Source organism: Streptopelia decaocto (assembly GCF_964273445.1).
Source record: "Streptopelia decaocto genome assembly, chromosome: 1".
In the NCBI taxonomy this organism is placed as follows: Eukaryota; Metazoa; Chordata; class Aves; order Columbiformes; family Columbidae; genus Streptopelia; species Streptopelia decaocto.
This window is the reverse complement of record NC_138663.1, coordinates 41,707,171-41,732,217: the sequence shown is the minus strand read 5'-3', so window position 1 is coordinate 41,732,217 and position 25,047 is coordinate 41,707,171. Positions and strand designations below refer to the sequence as shown.

At 46.1% G+C, this 25,047-nt stretch overlaps 3 protein-coding genes across 5 annotated transcripts in view; 1 reads left to right on the top strand and 2 right to left on the bottom strand.

Annotated features, from left to right (window-relative positions):
* LOC309449195 (cytoglobin-1-like) overlaps nt 1-25,047 on the bottom strand; it is a 31,280-nt gene that overhangs the window by 5,690 nt on the left and 543 nt on the right. For 2 of the 3 annotated variants that reach the window (XM_082071159.1, XM_082071160.1), the window contains exon 1: nt 23,047-23,516. The exons of the other annotated variant lie outside the window; for it this stretch is intronic. Coding sequence is in view for 1 of the 2 variants with exons in the window: in XM_082071160.1 (XP_081927286.1) it covers nt 23,047-23,066 (20 nt within the window). In the remaining variant the exon portion in view is untranslated. Of the gene's footprint in view, nt 1-23,046; nt 23,517-25,047 lie in introns of those variants that run through there. 3 annotated transcript variants of the gene reach the window in all.
* LOC309449913 (heat shock 70 kDa protein 12A-like) lies at nt 3,686-9,016 on the bottom strand (the record flags this gene model as incomplete). The annotated part of the gene is made up of 4 exons (XM_082072441.1): nt 3,686-6,281; nt 7,431-7,602; nt 7,958-8,182; nt 8,735-9,016. 4 exons carry the CDS (start codon nt 9,014-9,016, stop codon nt 5,236-5,238), a joined length of 1,725 nt encoding a protein of 574 aa, XP_081928567.1. The 3' UTR covers nt 3,686-5,235.
* On the top strand, nt 10,692-18,473 carry LOC309447104 (uncharacterized protein; the record flags this gene model as incomplete). The annotated part of the gene is made up of 9 exons (XM_082067407.1): nt 10,692-10,771; nt 12,626-12,712; nt 13,542-13,631; nt 14,096-14,273; nt 14,897-15,001; nt 15,418-15,498; nt 16,597-16,776; nt 17,922-18,035; nt 18,468-18,473. Exons 3-9 carry the CDS (start codon nt 13,558-13,560, stop codon nt 18,471-18,473), a joined length of 738 nt encoding a protein of 245 aa, XP_081923533.1. The 5' UTR covers nt 10,692-10,771; nt 12,626-12,712; nt 13,542-13,557.

Below are 25,047 nucleotides of genomic sequence, written 5' to 3'. Positions count from 1 at the left end.
TGAGGAAGAAAAAGATCGGCTCTCCTCCTCTCTCACTGTTGCCAAGACTAGTGCTCGGTGCCTCTTTCCCAAGGGCGATCCTTGCCCAAGTGCTAATTTTCCTGGTTTGTTCCCGAGAGCACCGCTGTGCTGCAGGCACCGTGGTGCCCCGCCATCCCCTCTTCCCAGCACTTCTTGCTCCTTCAGATCCCGTTTTCAGCTCTGGCAACTCTCTCCAGTCCTGCCTTGATGCCGCGCTCACTGCTTTCCTTGCAGCCCTCTGGTTTAGGAGAGGCTCACCCCAGGCTGCTCCCGGCCTCAGTGCCAGGCGGATGGGAGGCATCACCAGCCCTGAACGACACTGTTGTGGGGACATTGACAACAGCATGGGTACAGCATCTGTGGCCACTGTGCCCTGGCAAGCTACGTCGTTTTAACTCAGGAGATAAAGGGGCGCAGGACACCCAGGTTGGAAGCACAGACATTTTGCTACCCTAATCCTCCTGGCTTGCAGCCAGGATCTCTGTCCTACCCCTAAGCCCTACCTGCCTGGGAGAGAGAAGGAGATAAGGGGCAGCAGAAGGGCCAGTGTGGAGCTGCAGATGGTGCATATGGGCCTGTTATTGTCACAGTCACTTGGAACTGGAGGCAAAAAAAAAATCTTGGATTATCCACACAGCATCTGGGCTTAACCTCTGTCAGGAATGTTCTGGTTAAGTCCAGGGCATGCAGACAAAATAGGGGCTAAGGGGCTTGAGGAACTGCTGCTGGACGCTGAGCGCAGACAAAACCTTGTATTGTTTGGGGTGGTTTAGAACAGGCACGAGGGTGAAACGTGCGGCACAGGGAGCAAAAACAGCCTGATACCCCAGGCAGAAGGAAAAGGGTGGCTGCAACGTCCCAGAGACTGATCAGTTGCAGTCTCCGTGTGTCTCACCACTGGTGACAGATGCCTCAAATGACTTCACCAAAACTATCCCCCCCCCACTTCCCTTCCTATCCCTTTCCACCACAGCAAAGAAAGAGCAGTCTGATCCCATGATGCACAGCTTCCTGCTTTCTCATCCCAAAATCCTCAGAAAAATGCCCCAGATTTCAGGAGAGCCCAGGGGCGGGCAGACAGGCTATGCTGCCAGGACCGCTGACTCTTTGAAGGCAAACAGATATTGCCTGAGAGCAGAATGAGTGGTTGCCATGGGTGGCTTGGGAGGGAGTGAGCTCCTGAAAAAAAAAGCAGCACCAGTTTTAGCCACAGGGAAAGGGCCTCCAGCAGGTCCGGAGCATGGAGGTAGAGCTGGTTTTTCATCGGGATGTGAATCTGTACAACTACTCACAACTTCTCCTCGTCTCTGTAGGTGTCATGTTCTCCTCATGGATCCTGGTGCCCCCTGACTTGCTGCAGACACTTCTCCTTGGGAGAAGCTGGAGCATAGTGGTGAGCCTGGCGCTCCCACCTGAGCTATGGTAGCAATGCACTTCGCTCAAGGATGCATCTTCTCTGTTAGCTTTCTTAGCCCTTTATTCTTCACCTCCCTTTTTTGTCCGTCCCCTTTGTTGTCTTGTTTGGGTTTTTTGTTTGTTTGTGTTTGTTCGTTTGCTCGTTTGCAGCAGTTCACAAGCAAACCTCAGATTCACTTCTCCTCTGATCTTCTCAAACTCATCTGGGACGTTGTACTACAAAGGCGATCGTTGACTCGATATATTGTCAGCCATCCTGTCATGAACCAAAAAAAATACCCATTTTGACTTGGGAAATTTCAATCAAATTAATTTATTGCCAAGTGACAAATCAACCAACATTTAGACACCTGTCTTCCCCCTGATCCTGGTCCCCTACCTCAGTGCCATGTTACCCCCAGGCCCTTTGGTGAGACAAGGGGCATTGCAGGAGCTGCAGGTTGGTGCAGGTGGGTCCCTTTGCTCTTGCCGCTCCTTGTGTCCCACTCAACTGCTTCAGCGTGGGTTCTTCCCCCAGCCACTGTCCCATTGGGTGCTGTACCAGCCCTGGCCTTGTCTCTCCTTTTTTAGCATTCACTGCCCTTTCTTAAACATGTTTCTTCAGGGGCACTGTAAACTCATCTGGTTTGTCAGTTTTGGGGTGCAGTGGGTCAGTTTTGTCCGGTGCTGAGGGCAGCTCTGTGCATCACTGAGCACTGACCTCCTCCTGCATAGACAAAATGAACAACGATGCCATCAAGCATGTCACCAGGCTCTCTGTGACATGCTTTTCAATTCTTTCCTTTCAGCTTCAGGTGTTACTTTTACTGTTTTGGAAAATTACCTTTTATTTTCCCCCTGCACTATTAGCCAAGTCCTTGTAAAAGGCACACAGAAACACCTTACAAAGTTTTGACATCTCCGATAGGGTTGTATGCATCTATACAACACCTCAGAGGTCTCTAGAGATTGAAACAAAAAAGTTCCAGAAGCTTTTTTCTTTTTGGCCTTGAAATGGTATGGTTATGAGAAATTTTCAGTTTAATTGTAAAGTCATCACATTGTTGCCAACACTCACTCTCTCACCCTCTCCCAGGGTTTGTTTCGTTTAATATCCTGAAGGAAGTGAATGTTCTTAAGTGCAATTTCTGCTGAATGGGAAGAAAAATTTTCTAAAGCGGGGGTGCAGGGCAGCACTGCAGAGACAGCCTGGACCCCACATGGGGAGCTCCTCAGCAGGCAGGGTCAGGCTGGGGGGCAGAGGGTGCTGGGAGATCCCAAGCAGGGAGCACAGCCCTGGGATTTTGGGTTGTGCATGGTGGCCAAGCTTTTCCTGGATTTGTCCCCGGCCGGAGAAGCAGAGGACGTGTCTCCCGCTGCAGTGTGGGGAAACAGCAGCGGTTCTGTGAAATGGGGTTTGCTGCCTTCCAGCTTCCAAGAAACCACGTGCTTTAGACAGAAAGCAGCCGGCAAGCTGTGGCTGAGAAACAGGTGTCATTTTCTGCCCGCCCGGTCATTTAGGACCTGGCAGCGCTGACTGCCTGCCCAGCCTGCTGCTGCCCCGGGCACTGGCAATGCAAAGCTGGCCCTGTTTCCCTCCTGAAAGTCAGTGATCTGTTAAGTTTGATGTTTAATATAAATAAATCATCCTATTATGCAACAGGGGTTCATGCCCAGCTCAGCAGACGTGCCTGTTGTAGAGAATGGCTGGAAAGGGCTCAGCAGGTATAAATCTTATTTCCCCATTATCCTCTGTCCTGTCAGACTGAGGTTAGAGCCCCCCATAGCAAGTATCCCAGGTTTCTCTGACACTTAGCTTGAGATGCCGACACTCGGTGCTGCTTTTACAAACAACAAAGCACCTGCATGTGCTCCATGCTCCATATCTGAAATTATCAACATTTCCAGCTCATCAGAACAAGCCAAATTAGGAGCTGCAATCACGATGGTTGGTGTCAATGTCTGAGCATCAAAGCTCAGGTAGCACACAGATGGGAAAGACCTGGAGCAGATGCACACAGCTTTCCCAGCTGCGATCAGAGAGGGGCAGTGGCCTGGGATGGAGCCGTGTTGCACTTTGCACTGGTGAAAGTCCCAAGTCCAAAGGGTAAGAAAAAAGCTGAAATACTCAGTTTCTTGGAACCTAGCCACCCAGAATGGTCCTCATATAGTTTACAGAGAAATGCCACCTGGCACGATAGAAATGTAGACAGGTTTCTGTTGTGAATATTTTTATTGTGCGCATACGATTTTATATGTGAAAACGAAGGTGATGTATTCAGAATAGTTCAGTTTTATTCATCACAGGGCATAGTATAAATACAGGTTAATCTTCTGCACGTTGCTTTAATAATTAACGGCATTAAGTACATGGCCAGCAGTGATTCTAACACAGTCATTACAGCTAATAACATCGCCAGTGCTGAGTTTTCATGTAGTATATCCAGCCAACCAAGTATTTGCATTGGGACAGGCCAGTGTTCAGCAGGAAAACTCTACACCCTCAGTGAAAGGAAAAAAAAAACCAGAACCAAAACCAAAACCAAACAAAAAAACCTCCAACAAGTGAGGCAAAGCTACTAACCATCTCACCACCAGACTGGTGCCCAGCCTGTCTTAAAGCAATAGCTACTCTGGATACCACCCCCCCCAGTTTTATTGCTGATCACAACTTTACAGGGTATGGAACACCCCCTTGGACATTTGGGGTCTGCTGTGTCCTCTCCCAGCCCCTCAGCTCCCCCCCCGAGCCTCCCCGCTGTAGGGGCAGAGTGAGAATCAGAGGCGGCTTTGTCACTGTGTGAGCCCTGTTCATCTATTGCTGAAACATCAGTGTGCTGTCAACGGCGTGCTGGTGATAAATCACACGGCAGCATAAGGGTGGCTGTGAAGAGCGTTAACTGCACCCCAGGCAGACCCAGGACACTGCTGGATCACATCTTTCTCTCAGACAAATTTGGGCTCACATGGGCCACGCTGTGCTGAACCTGCACACAGGTGCTGTAGGCAGGAGGCAAAGAAAGGAGGTTTTATGGACATGGAAAATATCGAGCCCAAGTCAGAGATGTAGAGAGCAGCCACAGCTGGACAGAGGGGCTCAGGCAGCGGCATAAGCACTATTCACATCTGCAATGTTACAGTCTAGCATTCAGATCTGCCCCTCTAATGAGATCAGACTGCCCAATGTTTTAATGGAAAAAATACTCCCACAGGGTTTGGGTACAAGCTACTGGACTACATTGAGTTACTGCTTCACAGCGTATCTTAACTGGGACAAAAGCTCTTCAGTTACACATAATCTGCTTGAGTGATGTTCTGAAGAAACCACAAATCCATTGAATGTCACCCCTGGCAGAGTTAAACCTGGGGCCCAGGTAAGGAGACCTGATATCAGAGGAAGAAAGGATGTAGCTAAAAGAAGACATCAGGCTAAAATAAATACTCATGAGGTGGTATATATGGAATTTAGGCACCAATCCAGAAGCTTTGCATCAAACACAGGTAGAGTACAGATTATATTGGTGGTATGGACTGTTGTGTTCAGAGATGCAGCAGGGCTAAGCTACAAGAGCAAGAGATAAAGCATCAGATAAACCTGCTGTCAGATACAACAGGAAGGAGGTGTTGGACTGAAAGGGTAGTTGGTGAGGAATGGAAGGAACCAGAGAATCAGACTAGCAAACTGTTACCTATGTGAACAGAAGGCTGGATGATGGACTTTATGGTCCATTTACTTTCTCCACTCTCATAATTATTGCTTCCCACTAAAGCCATGCTCTCCCTTGGGTTGCTGTCCCTGCTGCTCAATGTACTGGGCATTTACACAGATAAAAAATCTATCATCACTGTCTGACTTTCATTGGAAGTAACATCAGTACATGTGGCTTTAAATTCAGTGAGTCCAAATTTAATATCCAGCTTCAGTGTGCGTTTCCTCCCCAGCGTTGTGTCTGGCGTTGGCACTATACAGGAGCCAAGACGTTCTATCTCGTCCTCATCTACATACAGAGCATCCTGCTTTTCTGTACCATAGAAAGAAAAGGGTACACTTGTCTGATCTGGTTCTGTTGGATGAAAATAATAGTGGGCAACTTCATTTATATTCACTGAGTCCCCAATTCCCACCAATTTCTTGAAGATATCTACTGAATAAGTACAGCCATCAGCTTTTGAGACCCTTTTTTTACGGAAGTCATGGATGGTAGCATCAAATTCCCGAGTTACTGCTAGGCCATATGTCCGAGCACTGACTCTTGAGGAAACAATATCTGGATTGACTCCAAATAAAACAGCCCCTTTTGCAACGGCTGCTTGTGCCTCCAGTGGGCAAAAGATATGATACTTCTCACCAAAGGCCTGACTGATTGCATCTCTCAAGATGACGCTAGATGCAAAGCCCCCCACAAGCAAAATGTACTTGACTTTGGCTATCTCAGGCTTGTCAAGAATTTCCCTCAAAGCACAAATTATATTTTTGATACTGTAGTCAAAAAAGCTCTTCATTTTCTCATATGTAATCATGATCATCCCATCACACCACACAGCTCCTTTTGCGTTTTTGAAGAAGTGGGAGATGTCCTTTTTGGAGTTTGCCACTCTGGTCAAGTTGTAGTAGCAATGTATGTAAACCGCCTCCCTGCTAGCAGAGCATTTCTGTAGACTGAAGGTGTACAGCATATGCTGTAATTCGGTAGGATGGTTCTTTACATATTCATCCCATACACCATCATCAAATATTTCCTTGAGGAAATGAGTGAAGTTTTCATCTACTCTGTTGCCTCCCCATCCGCCTCCAGTTGCCTTGTGTAACTCCTTCAAGTGATGGTTTTCTTGGATCTCATGTACTGTGATGTCTATTGTTCCACCTGCACACACACGTACAAAAACATATGAATTGTAGAATCATTTTGGTTGGAAAAGACCCTCAAGATTGTAGAGTCCAACCATTGAAGTTAACTCTTTTCTTTAAAGTACATGAGGTCCTTACTTTCCACTGAATATAATCCTACCTTCTGAACTCCTTGTCCATGAGTCTGCTTTTCTGCTGCTTTCTTTTCTCATCCTGACTCCTCCCCTATTGCCTGCACACCTTTAGATTTCCTAAATTCATGCACTTCTGTTTAGAAGCCTGGTCTCTCAGGGCTCCTACAGTAATTGCTGATGAGAGTTGGATGCTCTGACTTGCTCCCTGCACAAGCTGATGTCCTTTCTTATCACAAAAGGAAACCAGCCTCCTCACATAGACAGTTGGCTCTTGCCTTCTGATGTACAAGCTCTGAGTTAAGATGAACAGCAGTGGTGAGACTCTCAGAAATTTGTGGTCCTCTTGATGCCTTTTCAGTACTTGTTCACAATCACCAGACTGCTCTTGGCAGGAAATTCATGTCATACCAAAAAAACCCTCACACAGGAAACTAGAGGAATTGCTAAAAAGTGCTCCATCAAATATTCCTAATGATTTACTCTACAGGGCCTGCTAGCTAATCTCTTTGGTCAGGTCACTGGGCACTACACTTGCTCCCACAGAGAAGACACCCTCAGACACATGGTGTGAACAGTGGGGTTGTCCTATGCAGGGACAGGAGCTGGAATCCATGATCCTCGTGGGTCCCTTCCAACTCAGGACGCTCTATGGTTCTATGATTCTAAGCGTGAGCTTGGGCTGTGCAGCAGCATGTGGGTGCACGTCCATGGTGATGCTGGGACATGGTGCTGGCTGTTTGGGCATGATGGCAGGAGCTCTCACTGTGACCGTCTGTCCTGAAGCACATGACAGCGTAAGACAGTGACTTCCATCTGCCATGGAGCAGACCTTTAGCAGTCCTGTCCTTTCCTCCCATTTTTATGCCTCCCCATGGGATCTCAATAAGTGAGAAATAAAAACAAAAACCCCATGACAAGCACAGCAGTGGAGTCCAAGCTCTGGGACTGCACTGCAGACCTTTGGGAACACTGTGAAACAGCCACGCTCCATGCCCAGCAAAGATGGTAATTCTTAAACAGGGAAAATTTACCTCCACAGTCAACAACAATATACTGGATCCCAGGAGAGTCTTCAAACTTCTTCTTGTCACCGCTGTCTACCATAAACCCTTCCTGTGGAAGCTGTTTGCACCACAGTGATGCAGCCTCTGGCTCCAAGGCAAGGATCAGCTTGTCAGAGATCATGTCAGAGATAAGTCCTGCCTAAAATCACAAGAGAGAAGTGTCAGTTCAAGGAGAGGTGGTGAGATCACTGCATGAATGCCACCTGCTAGGGAGGCTGTTCTCACCCCAGGAGCCCACAATGGAATGGTGGTTCTTGCACCGCTGGTCTCCCTGGGTCTCATTTCTGCACAGCGGTGCAGAGAAAGGGCAGAGAGGTTGCCATCGGCAGTTTGGGACATCCTTTCCCCCATCACTCTCAATGTGGGAGATTTCTCTCCCTGGTAGACTGAAATTTTAAATACAGGTTGTTTAAATGTTGAGGAGTTCCTCTGCCTTGATGGGTAAAGAAGTCTCCAAAGACAATTTGAGGGGGTGGGATAACCACTGCTTTTACCTCTTTCGCTGCCAGCCGCATGAACTGCCTGGCAGCCACGCTCCATATGGCTGGGACAGTAATGACCCAGGTGATCTCCTCCAGGTCACAGACAGTTTGGAAAGAGGCCTCTTGGATGGTGTTCAGGGCATGATCCTTCAGGTAGCGCAGGCTTTCAGAAAAGACCATCAGGGCGGGAAGCGTCTTTCCATTTCTGGCTTCCAGCGCCATGCTAGCAGTGACTTTCTACAAAATAAAAGGTCTCAGGGTCACACACGGCAGTCTCAGCAAGAGACCTGTGCACCTCCTCCAAATTACAGGGGGCCTCCCTTGTTCCCTGTGGAGGACTGAGACAGGGAACCCCAGAGGCAGGCCAGTTTCTCTGTTATGCTCTGAAGCAGGGCAGCTTTCTGGTAGGAACAAATACCTGGCTTCACTGAGGTGCGCAGTCAGATTTCATTGTCTTTTAAAAAATTATATAATTTTTATTGGTTTATTTATTTATTATTGCTATTTGTCTACTTGTTTAGTTATAGTTACAGTTATCATTATCATTTGTTCAGTTTATTTTTTTTTAATTGACAACTAATAGCATGATAAAGAAAGGGCCCATAAAGCCTTTGGTTAATCAAGAAAATAAAGAATTTCTGCTTCAGTTCATCAAAATGCCCTTTGATGTCCATTCATTCATCCTCACCAGCCACACTACACAGCCCTCTTCACCAATTCCCCTACCACCCCCACCCCTCAAATAAATTAGTAGCTCTGACTCCCATTAGCAGCAACTGTTCCACCTACTGTGTTGTACAGCTTCATCTTGAAGTTTTGGAAGAAGTACCAGCTGTCAGCTTCGCCGGGGGGCAGGCTCTTGTACTTCATCACAGCATCGTAGCCAAACTTTTTGAACTCCTGATTCCGGTTGAACAAGATGCACGTGGGCGTCTTTGGGGTCTTCAACCCGAGCTCCATCCCCCAGTACACTTGGCGGATTTGGTCGGTACCTGAAGCGAGAGAGAAGCAGTACCCGCTGTAGGATGTGCCAAAATCTATAGCAATGACGAAGACTGACTTGGTGGCCATGGCCAGAGGCAGTGCAGAGAGACGCAGCTCGGGGAGCTACAGGGAAATAAATAGATGTGAAGAGAATGAAACTGCTCCAGTTGATATTGCCAGGTGAAGCCACACCTCACAACCTTATCACCTGGAAAACAGTGATATACTAGTCACGGTGCAAAGTGCCTTTTCCTGTAAAAGGCTGGGCTTGTTTCTGTTATTTATAACAGGAAAGTCCTGTTGTGAAAGCAAGGACGTGCCTGACGCTTCCAATAGCTTCCTACACTCTGAGCAGCACAGTCCCCTGTGCTGCCACTCATTTTGGCAAACATTTTCTGCCGCTGCTGTAAAGCCATGAGTAACCCCGAGTTTTCTTCCCACATCAGAACGTGGATGCCTGAAGTACCTTCTAGGGGCGCTGGTCCTCGAGATGTGACTGCAGGAGGCAGAAGGTACGTTGCATAGGGGACGTCTCTGGCTAAACTTACCGAGTTTAACCTTAGCGGGTCTGAATAGTTCTATGAAGTCCCTTGGGGGGCTGCAGCAAAGGACAGCAAACATTTCCTGACTGTGAAATATTTTAGTAAAAGCTCTGTTTTCTACTTCGGATCTGTCACAGGGATGGTTAATTTCCTCAAATTCAGCTCAAGTTCAGCTCCAAAGGGTGAGGCAGATCTTAAATGCATGTATGGGAGAGAGAAACTGGAAAGACTGGTATAAATAGTGTACACAGATCCTGGTTTGGGGGGACTTGGTCTTTGAGCTCATCGGTTTTGCAGAGAAAAGCTAACTTAAATGCAGATTTTAGACTGGATTGTTGAGCTTCAAGAAAAAAAAAAAAAAACAATGTGTCCTCAGAGAAAGAATGGAAACAAAGTGATTTAATTGGGAGTCCATTCAAGTAAACTAAACTAAAATCTGTTTCAGTGGGAGAGGAGAGGGGAGGTGGTGAGAGAGAGGAGCAGGACAGTCCCTTGCAGCAGCTCTGCAGACTTGTATCGGCATAAACTGACAGTGGAACCTCATGCTCAGGCTTTCTCTGGCATTGCCTTGCTGCAGGAGGGAGCTTGCTGTCTGCTCCACCTGTACCTGAGCTGCAGGAGCAGCTCACCCTGGGACTGTATCTGTAATAACAACTGATATTTGGGATCCTCCTTGGAAACAGGACACAGAGCAGTTGTAGAAATAAAAAAAAAAAAAAAATACCCTGCGAACACAGAACTTTGTTATTCTCTGTGAAAAACAAAACAAAACACAGCTATACATTGCAAAGTTGGCTTCAGCAGAACAGCCATGTGCATTTGCTGTTCCCCACACTCTTCAGGTCTGGGGTGAGTTTGTTTTTCAGGAGTCGTTCCTGTATCCTACCCACTTCATCCAGCCCTAATGATTGCTGTAATCTTCCTTCTATTTTTGGCCTGTAGGGTCCTCTGAACTGTAACAGGCATCATCTGGGGCAGTGCTGGCCTACTTGTGCTAAAACCGCATCCAGGTGTGTGCTGGGCCACTGTCCTGGCTCTGATCTCTGGATGTAGCATGGATGCAGCCATGGAGCCTCTGCTCACAGGGTTGTGTTTTATAAGGTACCTGGTCAGAGTATGTGATTTTTTTTCCCCCTTCATTGTAAGAATGCCCTTTTCTTTTTTTCCTCAGGCAAACATCTGACACCTTGTTGCAACCACCAACCACCAACCATCAACAGTTCAGAGACAGGATTCCAGTGCGGGAGGCCTCACATCACAAGGCGGCAGGAAGCCTGGTGCTGGCGGAAGAAGAACAAGCGTGAGTCTGGTGACCAGAAATTACAGTGATTAGTGTGGCCCCTGATGATCAGCTGTAGCTGGTGTACACTGGGACAGGTTGGACAGAAGATAACAAACAAGCCAGACGTAGGGAGGGCTCTGATGTAGCACCAAATTTTGTCTGGGCCATATTGGGAACCCAGAGCCAATTTGCAGAAGCTGTTTGATCTGCAGCATATAACATGCAGGTCTTGCATTTTCAGAGTGTTTTATTTGCACTATTGGTACTGATCCCACACACCTGGCAAAGCACAGCCTTGAGAAGTTTTGGTGTCTAGATTTTTTTTTCCTTATGTGCTGATAAGGAATTAGAGGGACGAAGTTTAGCTTGGGCATTTCTTAGGACTTTAATGGATACTTACCTACTGATTCTAACGGGGTTTATTATTTGTTTCTTCTTTTCTTTGCTCTTATTTTTTTATTTTTCGGAACTGGGGGAGTTTTGGTTGGGACATTTAGTCTGGCCTTTTACCATTTTGCAGAGGCCTCCGGGCTTTTCTGCTTTTTTCCCCTTTTTTCTCTCTTTTGGATCGGCTGTTCAGGACTGGGGTATCACTTCCTGGGACTGGCTGCTTAGTGTGGATGGAGTTCATTTGGAATTGCCTTGACTATCTTTTATTTCTATTTTTTGTATTTATTTACTAGTACTGTATTAGTATTTTGTTATTTTATTAAATGGTGTTTGTCTCAATCCAAGTTTCTCCCTTTCCTTTTGATTCTCTCCCCTATTGGCGAGGGGAGAGAGAGGGGTGAGTGAGCGGCTATTGTGGTTGTATTGCTAGTTCGGGTTAAACCATGACAGTGAGGAAAATAATAAATGTTTCTGTAGCTGTCACTGAAACATACTAAAGCCTTAGTTGTCACAGCCCTGTCCTGCAGGGCAGACCAAATTTTCATTCTCCTGTTTGGCTGCATTGTCCTGGCCAGACATGAGCTGCCATTGAAGCAGGTTTGTCTTGGGGTGCAGATCAGGATACGTGACCAGGGCACATGACAAGAAAACATCATGTTGTGCAATGAGCTTTCATTTCCATGCGAATACTTCCCTGCATATGTAATGGCTGCCTTAACAACACCAGCCTTTAAAATAAAAGCACCCGGCCTAATACAGAAAGGGGAGGTGGTAAAAGCAACTCTGAGGACAGTTTGAGCAGATGTGCAGGGGCTGTCCTGGCTTTTTGCTGTGAAATCTGCCTTCTTATGAATGAGGCAAGCACTGAAGGGAGACATAGTGACAGGAATACTAGCAAGAAGGAGGGAAATGGTTAATCAGGAGGAAAGAAAAAGAAATAATAGCATGATGGGTGGCATCTTGGGCATAAAATGCAAACATAAATAATTCTCAGTGACTAAAGCCAGGAGTGAACTAACTTCAAATACAATAGCTGGGTGTCCTTGCCCTTCCTGAACAGCTTTGTGGAGAAGAGGCTTTCCTGATGGGATTTTCTGAAGACAGACTGTGGTATTTTAGTTTCTGATCACAGCTGTTGTTCACATGAAGTCATAAAGCGTCATGAAGTGTTTGCAGGTGTGCAGTCATGAATAGCCTGGTAGTGAAGGAATACTCAGACTTTCTGCAGCCTTGGAGCTTTCTTCTGCAGTGGCTCAAGGTTGAGACTTGGGCTGATGTAAGGCAAAGGTTCCCAGACAGTGGCCCTAGACTAAAATGATGACCAAGCTCGGTCACTTGTCCCCCTCAGTTTGTTTGCCTAATTACAGAAGACTGTCAGGAAACCAGTCTAGATCCAGATTACACCTCCTAAATTCAGGTCCTCGTTCTTAGTTTGTTCCCAGGTCTGTCTGCTTAACATATCTTGTTTCCTTCCATCTCTAGCCAGCATGCTGCATCTGATCATTACACGCCACAGCAGATCAGCAACCCTCATCCTCCTTACCAGGAGGGACACAGAAGACACGAGGAGTGAGTACTGGGTTTTCCTGAAATTTCCTCTTCTCAGTATTGTCCTTTCATCCACAGCCACTCATCTTTCCCCATAGCATGTCTACCACCTCCAAGGTTAGACAAGCTCTGAACACAACATTTCTGTGTGCGGTACTGAAGGTAATTTAATTGACAGAGCAGCACCTCGATGGGGTACTTCACAAGATCAAAATAGTAATAAAAGATGGTATGGCTTACTCTGAAAGGAGAGGAACATCTAGTGAATGATAAAAAGCAAAAAATCTCCAGCACTTTTTGGGGTGTGAGTCAGCATTCGACCTAGGGTCATGGTGTAGGGAGGGCTTTTTAAAGCTCTGGTAGTATCACCTAAAGAGCAGGCACTGGAAACAGAAGAATTTCACTCGCAGGAGGAACAGGAGACTGACATTACCCAGACATCTGTGGAGAAAGGAATCCAGGAGAACAGAACTCTCTGGGGAGTATGGAATGTTTGGTGATAATGTTCTGTTGTTAAAGATGGACAAAACAACTAGAGAAAAGATGAGAGTAGATTCTAATAGGTGGAGAATACTTGTGTTTTCCTCAAGCCTTTGACCTCTGATCCTCTCAACCCCACCTCCCTTTCTTCTGATGTAAATAGCTTTCCCCTTGATTTGAGCATAAATCCTAGGTGGAGGCTTTCAGTGGAGGTTGTTAAGCTCCCCTGGAGTTTTTTGTGGGTGCTCTGTGCTTTCCCACCTCATGGCTTTTTTTTGCCAGAATTCAGACTGTTCAATAGGGGCAAGTCCACTGTTGTCTCAGTGTCCAAGTACAAATAAAGAGATCTCACAAGAGAAATCTGTTTCAGAGCATTTCCTGGAGGGATGACCCAAAAAGAGCTTCAGGAGAATGAGGAATTGAAGAAGGAGAAAGAGAAGAACAAGGAACTACAGGCAAGGTAAGGTATTTATTCAGATTTCTGACAAAATGTGTGTTTCTACACTGAAGGGCCACATACTTTTTGCTTCCTCCAGTCCCTAGGGACTCCTTGTTTCCAAACAGGCAGCCTAGGACAGCTTCTCCACAGACTTTCAATTTGACAGCATCTCTTTGTAACTAATTCCTGGAAGATGGTTGGGATTGTTCTGGAAAGGGAAGGAGACTTTCCCAGGGTGAACATGTTAATAAAAGAAATCATCCTACAATGACATAGTAAAAATACTGCTCTTTGACCAGATTCCACTGTGATCATGCAAAACTGAGCTGAGAAAGCACTATTTCCCACCAAAAAAACGCTGCTTGCTAACTATATAATATAGTTGAGAAGTGCATTAGAGATTCATGACATGCTGTGAAATAGTTACACTTGTTCATTGTTTCATCTTGTCTTAGCTAAGTTTTTTAATATCCTTCTTGCCCTAGATTCCAACAGCTCTTGTCCAAAGTGATGGCCATGCACGAGAATTCTGAGAACATAAATGACCCTTCGCATTTGTCTGCTGTGCTGAAGATGTATGAGATGCTCAGGCTACATGACTGGGAAAAATTCAGGAGCTTTTCACGTGGTTTCTCTTATAAAAGAGGCAGAAGCGTAATTAAGGTTTGTTCATGTCCATGTTCTCAATTTGACTCTCATCAGATCAATATGGTGCAGTCAGTATAGTAGGCTTTGAGTATTGAGTATTTCTGCACCAGACAGGGCTGGGGACTAAGTCTGGGTCTCTGGTTTTCCAGCCCAGCAGAGCCTGCATAAAGTTGTAGAGAGCAAACTGGCAGCGACCTGCTTCCTCCCGCACATTCAAATGCCAGTCCCATATCTCACCCATGTTAAGTACAAGTGGGAAAACAGAGTCCTGTTTCCTTATGGTGAATGTTTAAGTATTGGATGGGAGACCTTGTTCTGATGTCTGACTCACTGTTCTGATGCTGGGGGGATCTGAAGGGAAAGACAAAAATTATGCACCTGAAAGGACAAGACTGAGGCAAGGCCATTATTAGCATCAGTTGTGATGATAAGGCCCTGCAGATGCTGAAGAATGGGCTTCAGTATGGAAACAGCTCAATTAAATAGTGTATTTCCCAGGTATTGAAGACATATTTAAATCAAATAGTGGCCCTATAATTTACACTAATGCAGATGTGGTTTCAGCACATACTTTTGACACTATGCCTTTTGTTCCACTGTCTTTGCTGCTGTAACCAGCTGTTGTCTTTGTGCTGCAGAAACTGTTTGAAGCCTGTGAGAAAGATATACAGCAGAGGACAGCTAAAATATTTGAAGTTATTGGCATTCCACCTTCGAATGATGCTATGACCAACAGCAAACAGGTATTTTATGTTTCTGCATAACTGGACCTAGGCAGTGGGATAAAAGGGCCATCTGCCTCTGACATTCATTTAGAACTTAGCTTCTGCTAAGGACACTGCTCAAAATGTACTGGCAATGACAGTGGGGATAACTTAAGAGCTGAGGGGGGTGGAGGTGTGGAAAGAAAAAGCTCCAGCAACCCTTCTGTGTCCTATGATACACAGACACAGACTGGCTGAAGTGCATGTATGAGTGCAGAAAGCACTTTTCCAGCCCTGTGTTGCTCTTATGGGACCTTCCTCCAAAGCTTGAAATTAGTGACTTCTCCATTGCTGATTGAGACCATCTGAGAAAGAAAAGTTCCCGGTGCTCAGGGACTGCATTGCTGGCCACACGACACGCTGACAGTCTGCTTCATGCTGTGCTTGGTTTATAGGGGCTGATGCAAGCAATAAGGAGTGTCTTCAGGTATTCCTATTACAAAAACGACTCTGAGTTTTACAGCGAAATTATCATGGTGAGTAGAGATATAGCCCAGGAACAGAGTTGGTAGTTCAATTTTCTGGTATGTCTGTGCAGCTTGGTGTTTAAAAGAAATGGGAGGTCTCCCTTCTGCTTAGGGTTCTTTTCAACTTGTGGTGAGAGTCTTCCATCCCAAATATTGTCACAGCCACGCACAGAGGTACATGTAACCTTGTAAGGGAGACACTGAGCTCCACCAGGAGCAGTGAGGAGCAGCAGGACAGGCAGGGCCACGATCACACCAGCAAGGGCACTGTCCTGCCCAACCCAAGTATGGTGCAAAGAGCAGGGCCAGTGATGGTGATCAGGGTCAGCCATAGACCAGTGATCACCAGACAAACCCACAGTGACCAGGCAGGTCCAGACCGAGCTGGGAAGTTGGTCTGTGGGTCAGGGTCAACAAGGCTGGGCACAGGCACCCCTCCATCACCTGCCACCACTGAGCTTGAATCGGCTCCTGGACCAAGTGGTGGAGGGTCTGTGGGTGGAGATGAGTCTTCTCATAAGTTTTTCTCACCCCACCCTTTCTGATAGCTTAGCTGTTTCCGCAGCAGTTGAATCCAAGGTTACGTGGCCACGCTGTATCAGAGCTGAAGCTGAACACAAGCAGACAAACTGTTGGGAAGGCCAGGGAAAGCTCGCAGAGACTGTTGGTGTGCACAGCGCCCTGACGCTTGCTAGCCAAACAGGCTATAATCTAGTGAGGGTGTTTTTTCTAGGAAATATATATCCATGTCATACAGATCATATATGAAGCCTCCTAAGAGCAGCTTCTTCCTTTTGCAGCTTGCTGGGCCTTTCCAAAAGCTCAGCCTTATCAAGCTTTTTGCAGATTTCTCTATGAGGACACAGAGACAGTTGCTGGATGCTGGAACAGTCCAGAAGCCCATACTTAGAAAACGAAAGAATCTTTGAAGTAATCCTGGGACCTCTGCCTGTCCCAATCAAACAATACCATTAGTTTTGACAGATTAAATTCTTCAGTGCTTAGTTAAGGTGGAGCAGTGACACAGAGCAAGAGCAGGGAGGCAATGTAACATCATATCAACATAATATTACAAAGCTTTGAAAACTCTTCTCACTTCATTTTCAGCAATCTGGTGTTGATATAGAAGATCCCATCCCAAAAGAGTTCGCACTGCAGTGCTGCAAAACTTACTGTTTGCTGCTTCTTCAGGAACCACCAGTTGAAGCTGTGTGGGAGATCGAGGAAAGTTCATGGCAAGATTTAGAGCACGTGGACAAGACAGACAGGGAGCTCTGGAGAAAACCAGTATGTCTCTGGCCCATAATGAAATGTGGGAAACAAGTCATTGTGAAAGGTGTAGTCTGGGAGAGTCAAGTGTCAATCTGCTAATTTATATGACCATAAAAAGATGAAACAGCTGCTGCACAACATGCTGCTCCTCTGCCTCCCATGAACTGCCTGCTTTTCAGAGCTAGTAAGTTAGATGCTCCTGGTTTGGGACACACAGGCTAAATCCTTATTTACAAACATGTATTAAAAATTGAAGATGTTTGCCTCAGCAGCATGCACAAATTGTATGTAACATTTCTTCCTCGCTGTCTTTAAACGGCATTTGTACGGAAAAAGAATCTGTGTTTCCAGCCTACCTTACCTGCTCTTCACAAATGCTTATTCATGACATTGTCAGGTAACAGTGGGGATTTCAGCCACCCTGTGGAGGCACCTGCCTCCTCGCCAACAGCATGTGGTGGACCTAATGCTTTGCAGGATCCCCAACCGCAGTGGTATCACCACTCCCCTGCCTCTACAGCAGGTACCCAGACTGTGGGCCCGTGCTTTCTGCTAATGATTAAAGCAGCAAGGATGAAGGTGGCCTCTTGGGAAACAGGTATCCTTCTTGGCTAAAAATGTACTTAGCTGAGAAAGAGATCAAGGCACTAAAATACAAGGCTTGCAAAGGCTACAATGGACTCTCAGAAGATTGGTGTGCATAGGTGTGTGTACACAGACACAGGGTGCCAAAAGGCTACTTGTGTTCACACAAACACCACCTGTCTGTTAGTACTCAGCTGCTTTCCCACATCTATACAATTTACCACTCCTCAGCCTTTCAGCTACATACCTGACACAGCTCTTTGACTGATCAGAGTGCTCTAAAAGTTGGATTTCACAGTGTAAGGGGGATGCAGAGAGGCAAATGTGTCTTTATGTGCTTGTGGGACAAAATATTCAGCGAGAATCTTGAGATTGGCCAAATAAAAAAGACTGGAAATCCTGCTGTGTGCCTTTCCTCCCGTTCTGCTTTCTAGTCCTGCAGTTTCCTTGGCTGCACAAATTCCCTGGCATTTTCTTGAGGGCCCCCAGAAAGAAAGACAAATTTCTGTGCAGCTCTCTGCAAGCAAATTGCTCTGTTTCTCTCAGGAATCCACTATTCTGTGAGCATGTTGCAGGTCACTGACAACATGAGCTGGGATCCAGCAAGAAAATCGGCTTTTAGAAAGCCAGCGTATTCTGAGAAAATGATTGCAAAAGACCCTTACTGGAAATATTATGGAATAGAGCAGGTGAGTTAAAATTACATATGCACCATATTTCTTACAACTTTCACAAAAAGAAAGAACTACAATAGTTGATTTTTCATACTTCATAAGGTGTTGCAGACGAAGGTGGCCAGTGCGTTAACACTTCATCTTGTCCAGGCTTTAGAAGGTAAATGACAGGGAATTTGTCCAGTACCAGCAAGTAAGACTCAGTGACTCTGAGCCAAATGCCATGTGATAATATAGGTGTAGTAGTACATATATAGCAAGCTGCCATGCTCTATTTGTTACTTGCTTAGGAATTTTGTTCCGCTAATTTTCAAGACCCTGCGGCTCCTTGAGTCAACCTGGTCTTGTTGTGTGGATCAGTTTTATCTCCGAAGCTCATCAGCTTCTCATGTATTGTTCTTTCCTTTGATTTTTCTTTCTTTAACCTTTTTTTTTTTTCCTCCCTAGCTTTAGGCTAGAACACTCAAGTTATAAAGCTTTATATTTCAAAGGCTGATTTTAAAACCTTCTGAAGGCTACACTAACACATTCAAGTTACAAAGCTTTCTGTTTCAAAGGTTTCTTTAAAGGCCTTCAGAAGGCTACAAGCACTGCTGCATCCTTTCCAGCAGGCTTCACACACACTCCCTAGTCTCTCTGAACAGCAGGACCAGGCTTTTTGCTCTGTCTGTACAGCAGCCAGCAGAATCCAGCAGACTTGGGCTCTGAGGTACTGCTGAAATCTCTTTTCACTGTTATACCTCATCTCAAAGGAGCAACAATTTCCCCTTCCTTGCAAAAGGTGCCATTTGGCCTAGAGTGCAGCAGCCCTGACACAGCAAATCCTGCACAGCTACAAGATTTTTAACCTCTCACAACAGACCAAGTACGTCATCCATAGGCAACAAAGGTCCACAGATTGCCACAAAATGTCTTGGTGCATGAAATTTCCCTCTTGCCAGACTCTCACATCTCCTGCTGCAAACAGAAACATCCAGCCAACACAACCTCTTTTCCCAGTTCTTGATGTTTTGAGGGTGAGATTTCACCTGGGCTGAACATCCAGTGCACCAGTGTGGTGAGTTAGGTCACACATCTGGTGTGGGTTGCGTTCCTTAAACCAGTCCTACCAGCAAAGCGAGATGAGGGATTTGAGTCTCAGATGTCCCCTGCTAAGTCTACTTAGGACTGGTTGCACTTTGGAGCAACCAACAAAACACCATTGTTTTAGGAAGGTCGCAGGGGGCAGGGATAATAGTGGTGGCTGCTGCTGTGCTGTCCTGAGGTAGCCCGAGGCCTCCAAATAAGAATGTCCCTGAAGAACAGGTTGAGTCACACCGATACATCCTGCCTTCCTCTGTGTCGTACAGGATGCCATCATGAAATAACCCAGAGTTGTCTTCCCTTCCTTCTTTGGCTCTACACTGTCATTAAGAGACTTGGAGAAATGCTACTGCTGAAATGTTTTTCTCCCACAGCTTTTTCCACCCTGTATCTCTTGGTCAGTGCTGTCAGTTGTGCCCTTAGGGTCTTGGATTTTTTTTTTATGGTGTAAAATGTCAATATGAGGATAACGAAACCTACAGGTCCTGCAAGACAGATGTCCTCCCTTAGTTATCCCAGAGCAAATACTTCACAGACACAGCAGAAGCTCCAATCCCACCACTGTGATACCTGTATTTCTAATTATTAGACTTTATTTTAAGGAATTATGGAAGTCATAGTTCAGGAAAATATTAAGGCAGCAACCTTTAAAGATAAACCAACCCTGTAACCACATAATCTTTGTATAAGCAGACCTTATAGCCATAGAAGCTTTGTACTCGGTAATCATACCCTACTCTTAAAATTAACATAGATTTACAACATATTCTTTTAAAACAGGTAACTGGGAAGTAACTGAGAAACATGCGAATGTTGCTTAGCATTGCTTAAATGGATGGCTTGTGTTAGAATAGGTGTGAAATATGTTAATTGGTGTAAAGAATTGTAACGAATACGTAATTATTCTGTCAATATAACCCATGTATAACCAACTGGTCGGTGGCGGACCTATGGAGGGACACCCCCAGTCTGGCCCATCACTGAATAAAGAAATGCTTTTTTTAAAACGCAAAAGCGTGGTTTTAAGAGTTTATTAGCTTGCTGATTTTACATATTACTGTGCCTTCCCCTCAGAGGGAGAAAACCTGACCCCGAACACAGGCACCACCACAGCTGAGCAGCAGCTCTGTATTTTCCCAAATCTTGCAACAACACATAATTAATACCTGGATTATATCACTAACTTCTCTTTAGAAGGTTTTTCACTTTTGAAAGTGATGACCGGACTCTGGTTAAAATGCACAGAGATACATCTCACATGCTCAGTTTCCAGAGGGGTACCTGGGAAGGCAAACAGCAGCTATTTCACCAGATATTTTCCTTAGAAATTCGATATCCCTCGTGACAGACTCCTGTGAGAATTAAGATCACTCGAATACCAACATGGGTAATTTTGAAGGAAGGACTGGGCAACTGAGCTGAGAAGCAATGCTGAGATCTTTCATAGCTGGAGCTGAGATGTTCCAAGCAGTTTAGTCTTCTACAAGGGCTTGTCTCAAGTTACTGAAACCAAATTCTCACAACACAGGAAAACAGACTAGGAGACTGTTCAAAAGCTCATGGATTGACATTTCTTTTCTTGTCCCCTTTAGCTCCCCCACCCAAAGGCACACAAACCAAAGGACCAAACAGATAAGCTGGCCAAAAAATGCATAGTTCATCATCCACTCTTTCAAAGGACTAAAATAATAACATCAAGAGCATAGTGTCAATGAACGTATGGTATTTTATATTAGGGTTAGCTGTGCTTCAGAAAAAATATCTGTGTTATGAGTTATTTGACTCATTTCACAGGCATTTGACAACTCACATATTTACCAAGCCCTAGGTTAGTAAATCTAGTTAGAATTGAACAGTGCAGAAAGTGTGATAAATACAAACACAAAATGTTGGTGCAATTAAAATTCCACGTGCATGGAAAACCCTAAACCACGAGCTTTTATTCTTGAGCGATTCCTTCATTCACAATGCTCCCAAAACACAATGACAAAGTAGAGGCAACAGTGGTTTAGGAAGAGAAGAGGACTAAAATTCCTCTTTTCAGGATGTTTTGGATTACATTTGTGATGATATACTCTAAGGACAGCTACATGGGGTAGGAACCAATTTTCCTGAACATTTCAGTAAGAAAGTTCAGAATTTTAAAATGCTTATGGAGAGGCTCACAGATGCACCAGTCCAGGTTAGGGGTTGACCTGCTGGAAAGCAGCACTGCAGAGAAGGACCTGGCAGTCCTGGTGGACAACAGGATGACCACGAGTCAAAAATATGCCCTTGTGGCCAAGAAGACCAATGGTATCCTGGGGTGCATTAGGGTGAGTGTGACCAGCAGGTTGAGGGAGGTGATCCTCCCCCTCTGCTCTGCCCTGGTGAGGCCGCATCTGCAGTACTGTGTCCAGTTGTGGGCTCCCTAGTTTAAGAAGGACAAGGAATTATTGGAGGGAGTTCAGCAGAGAGCTGCAAAGATGATGATGGGTCTGGAGCATCTTTCTTAGGAGGAAAGACTGAAAGAGCTGGGTCTGTTCAGCCTGGAGAAGGCGGAGAGGGGACCTTATTTATGCTTATAAATATCTCAAGGGTGTGTGGCAAGAGGATGGGACCAGACTCTTTTCAGTGGTGCCCCAGTGACAGGACGAGGGACAACAGGCACAGACACAGGAGGTTCCATCTAAACATGAGGAGAAACTTCTTTTCATTGAGGGTGCCAGAACCCTGGAACAGGCTGCCCATAGAGGCTGTGGAGCCTCCTTCTCTGGAGACATTCAAGACCCACCTGGACACATTCCTGTGCGATCTGCTCTGGGTGAACCTGCTTTAGCAAGTGGGTTGGACTAGATGATCTCCAGACGTCCCTTCCAACCCCAACCATTCTTTGATTCTGTGAATTGGTGGCAGTGCCAGTGTTTGATGCCAGGACAAACACATTAACACAACCAGCTGTGAGCTGAGGCTTTGGAGCAAGGGAGCACGTGGCTCCTCTGGCCGGGCAGGAGTGGAGAAGGAATAGCCTGGCAGCCAGCACCCAGGCTCTGAGGATCGACCTTCCCCACAGCAGCACGCACGTCGAACCCGGACAAAAAACAAGAACAACACAACAGGTCCTGTTCTGTTCTGGGTTATGTCCAAAGTAAATAACGGAAGGGCTCTGGTGAAGAAATTAGAGGATGATCAGTCCCGCTTATTTGCTTATAGTTTAGACTTTTACCATAATAAGAATATCTCATTATTTCTGCAAATGATTGTTTTAGTCCAATCTAATCCCAAATTAGGTCCTTTTTCTTTTTCTGTTTTTATTTTTATAAAATAAATTTATTCCTGCTAGGAAACATACTTCTTAATAAATAATTAACAAAGTAATCAAACTCTCAGTTTATAGACATAAACAAACACTAGAACTCAAACAGAGTTCACATGAACTGACATTCCTGGTGCAACCTCCAAAAATGTTACTGTCTCTATGTCTTCACTCTGAACAAAAAATAAATATATAAGAAGTCAGGAGATTGTTACTGTAATCATTAGGATTCTACTTCAGTGTACAAAAACTGATATAGAAAAAATTACCCCTAAGGCAGCTAATTCCCTCTTGAAATTAATTACAAAATTGCTTAATTGTTTTCATGCAAAATGTTTCTGTGTCAAGGCAATTATTATGGTGATGGTATTAATGCAATTAAGGGGGAGCATACTGCCTACACAGTCAATTTTTAATAGTTTTGTTATAATTAATGGAGAAGAATTAAAGTTTCTAACAGCCTAGCTGATTATGAGCTTTCCTAACTGAAGTCTGCTAGAAAGGTTACTTGGCTTCTGACACGCGGGGCACGCAGGTTTCTGTCCTTTGAAGAGCAAGGAAACACATCTAACGCTGTGGTGGGTTGCCATGACAGACAGACTTTATCTAGACTGAGTAATGATGTGACCTTGCTCCACAACAACTTACCAGATATTTTTTCTGGCCATGTCATTCTGCTCTTAGCTGCTTCATGTGCCTCTGTATGACTCACTGAGGGTAATATAAGTTGGATGCTGTGCCACGTACTACTCCAAAGTTAACGTGACGTCCTTTGCATGATTTCCTGATTAATATTTTTTAAAAGGAAATTGGTGTGAGACAGGGAAACTATCTCCTCTGTTCTGACTTTGGTGTCCTGGGTCTCGCCTGGTGAGGGAGACATGCTCAAGGAATCTGCCTCTGAAAAGCCAAGGGCAGGCCTGGGAGTTTCCCAGCACATTTGGTCAAGGAGCCCTTTGCGGGGACCCCCACATTCAGGGAGGTCTCTCTGCTGCTGCTCGCAGCTTCCCCCACTCCCAGCCCCAAGGAGAGAAGCAGAGGCCTGGGCAAATATTTGACTTCTCTTTCAAAGCTGCAATGAGGAACCAGGCGGGACCCGTGAAAGCTGAGCTGCAGCTTGTCATGTCTGGCGGCAATAGTAAAAGCACCATAAACACCAGGAATGGAAGATCCTGAGGTTTAAACCCCTCATGCCCCCTACCAGCTTCCCAGAGACTTGCGCATGGGAAGGGGGGTGCCTGCAGAGGGAAGGGAGCTTCACTTAAGGAATGGGCGAGCAGGTCTGGACTCTTTGCCTGAAGATGACTTAGGGGATCACAGGTGGACAAGAGGGAGGAAAGGAGCGACACATGCACTCTCTGCCTTCAGCTGCAAGAACTAGGCTGATGGAAACATGATGAACACGAGGACATGGCTCGCCCTGCAGCAGAGAGTGGACATGTTGTTCTCCTTGTCAAAGGGTATCGAGGCTGCACGAATACCACTGAGGTCCATGGGACATCTGGACAGGTGTCAGAAAGAGACTTCCATTGGGGGTTCCTTGCAGGTTGGAAACAGGACACTGGGTCTGGAACCACTTGGGCTGCTCTTACAGTCGTCCAAATTTGCTCAAAGAAATGCTACCTGTTCGTTTTGCAACAGCAGAAATTATGGTTGTCACATATCATCCACCCCCACCAGCTCAGCTAGATCAACTATCTCAACAGCTTCAGAAAGGTGGCATAAAAAGGGCATAAACTTATTATTGTGTAGCCTAATTTGATAGTGATGCAGTCGTGTTACCCTTGATCCGGACCAAGTACCAGTGGACAACTAAGCGGTGAGCTGGCATCACTACAGGTATGACCGTAGGCTCCTAAGAGAAAAATCTGTGCTGCGGAATCCTGAGGTCTCCCAGCTGTGCGCAGCCACTGGCATCCAAGAGCTTCCTCTCAGGGCCTTCTCTGTGGGTGGCACAAAGACCACACGTGGGCCAGCAGCTCCACAGGGACACGGTGGATGCTGCTGCCTATGCTGCCGTGGCTCAGGGGCATTGTGGTGGGGAGACGGCAGGGAGAGAGTAGGGATGGTGCAGAGGGGAACCGCACACGAGATCCTCCTGACAGCTGCGGGGGGACACAGAGCTGTGGGCAGGAGCAAAAAGCTGCGTTTTGGCGATGTGTCAGGGCAGGGCAGGAGGCAATGCTGGAAAGGCACCGGGAAGCTCAGCTCTGCCCAAGCCTGCGCACAGTGGCTGTTCCCTTTCACTGTGTTTCAGGGGTTTTTCTTTTTTTTACTTAGTCTGATTTTAAATGGCATAATACCTCCCACAAAAGCATAAACAAGCAATCACTTCCCGCAGGCACGTAAATGTCAGGCGGGTTTCGGTGATGTATCGCTAAGCCTCGCGCGGGCCCTTAGGCCAGCCCAAGCAGGCGGTGTTGCGCTTAAACCGGACGGAGCGGGGGCGGGAGCCACAGGAGACACAAGACTTTTTTCGTTTTCTTTATAGCGATTTGATCTTCACCAAAAGATCAAAGCGGCGGGTCAGGGCTCCCCCCCACGGCAACCCAGCGCCAAGGCTCCGGTGCCCCCATCCAGCGCTCCGCCCCGCCGCACGGGCGGCAGGTCACTCCCGCCCCGGTTCTGCTTTTCACAAGCTCAGCACGT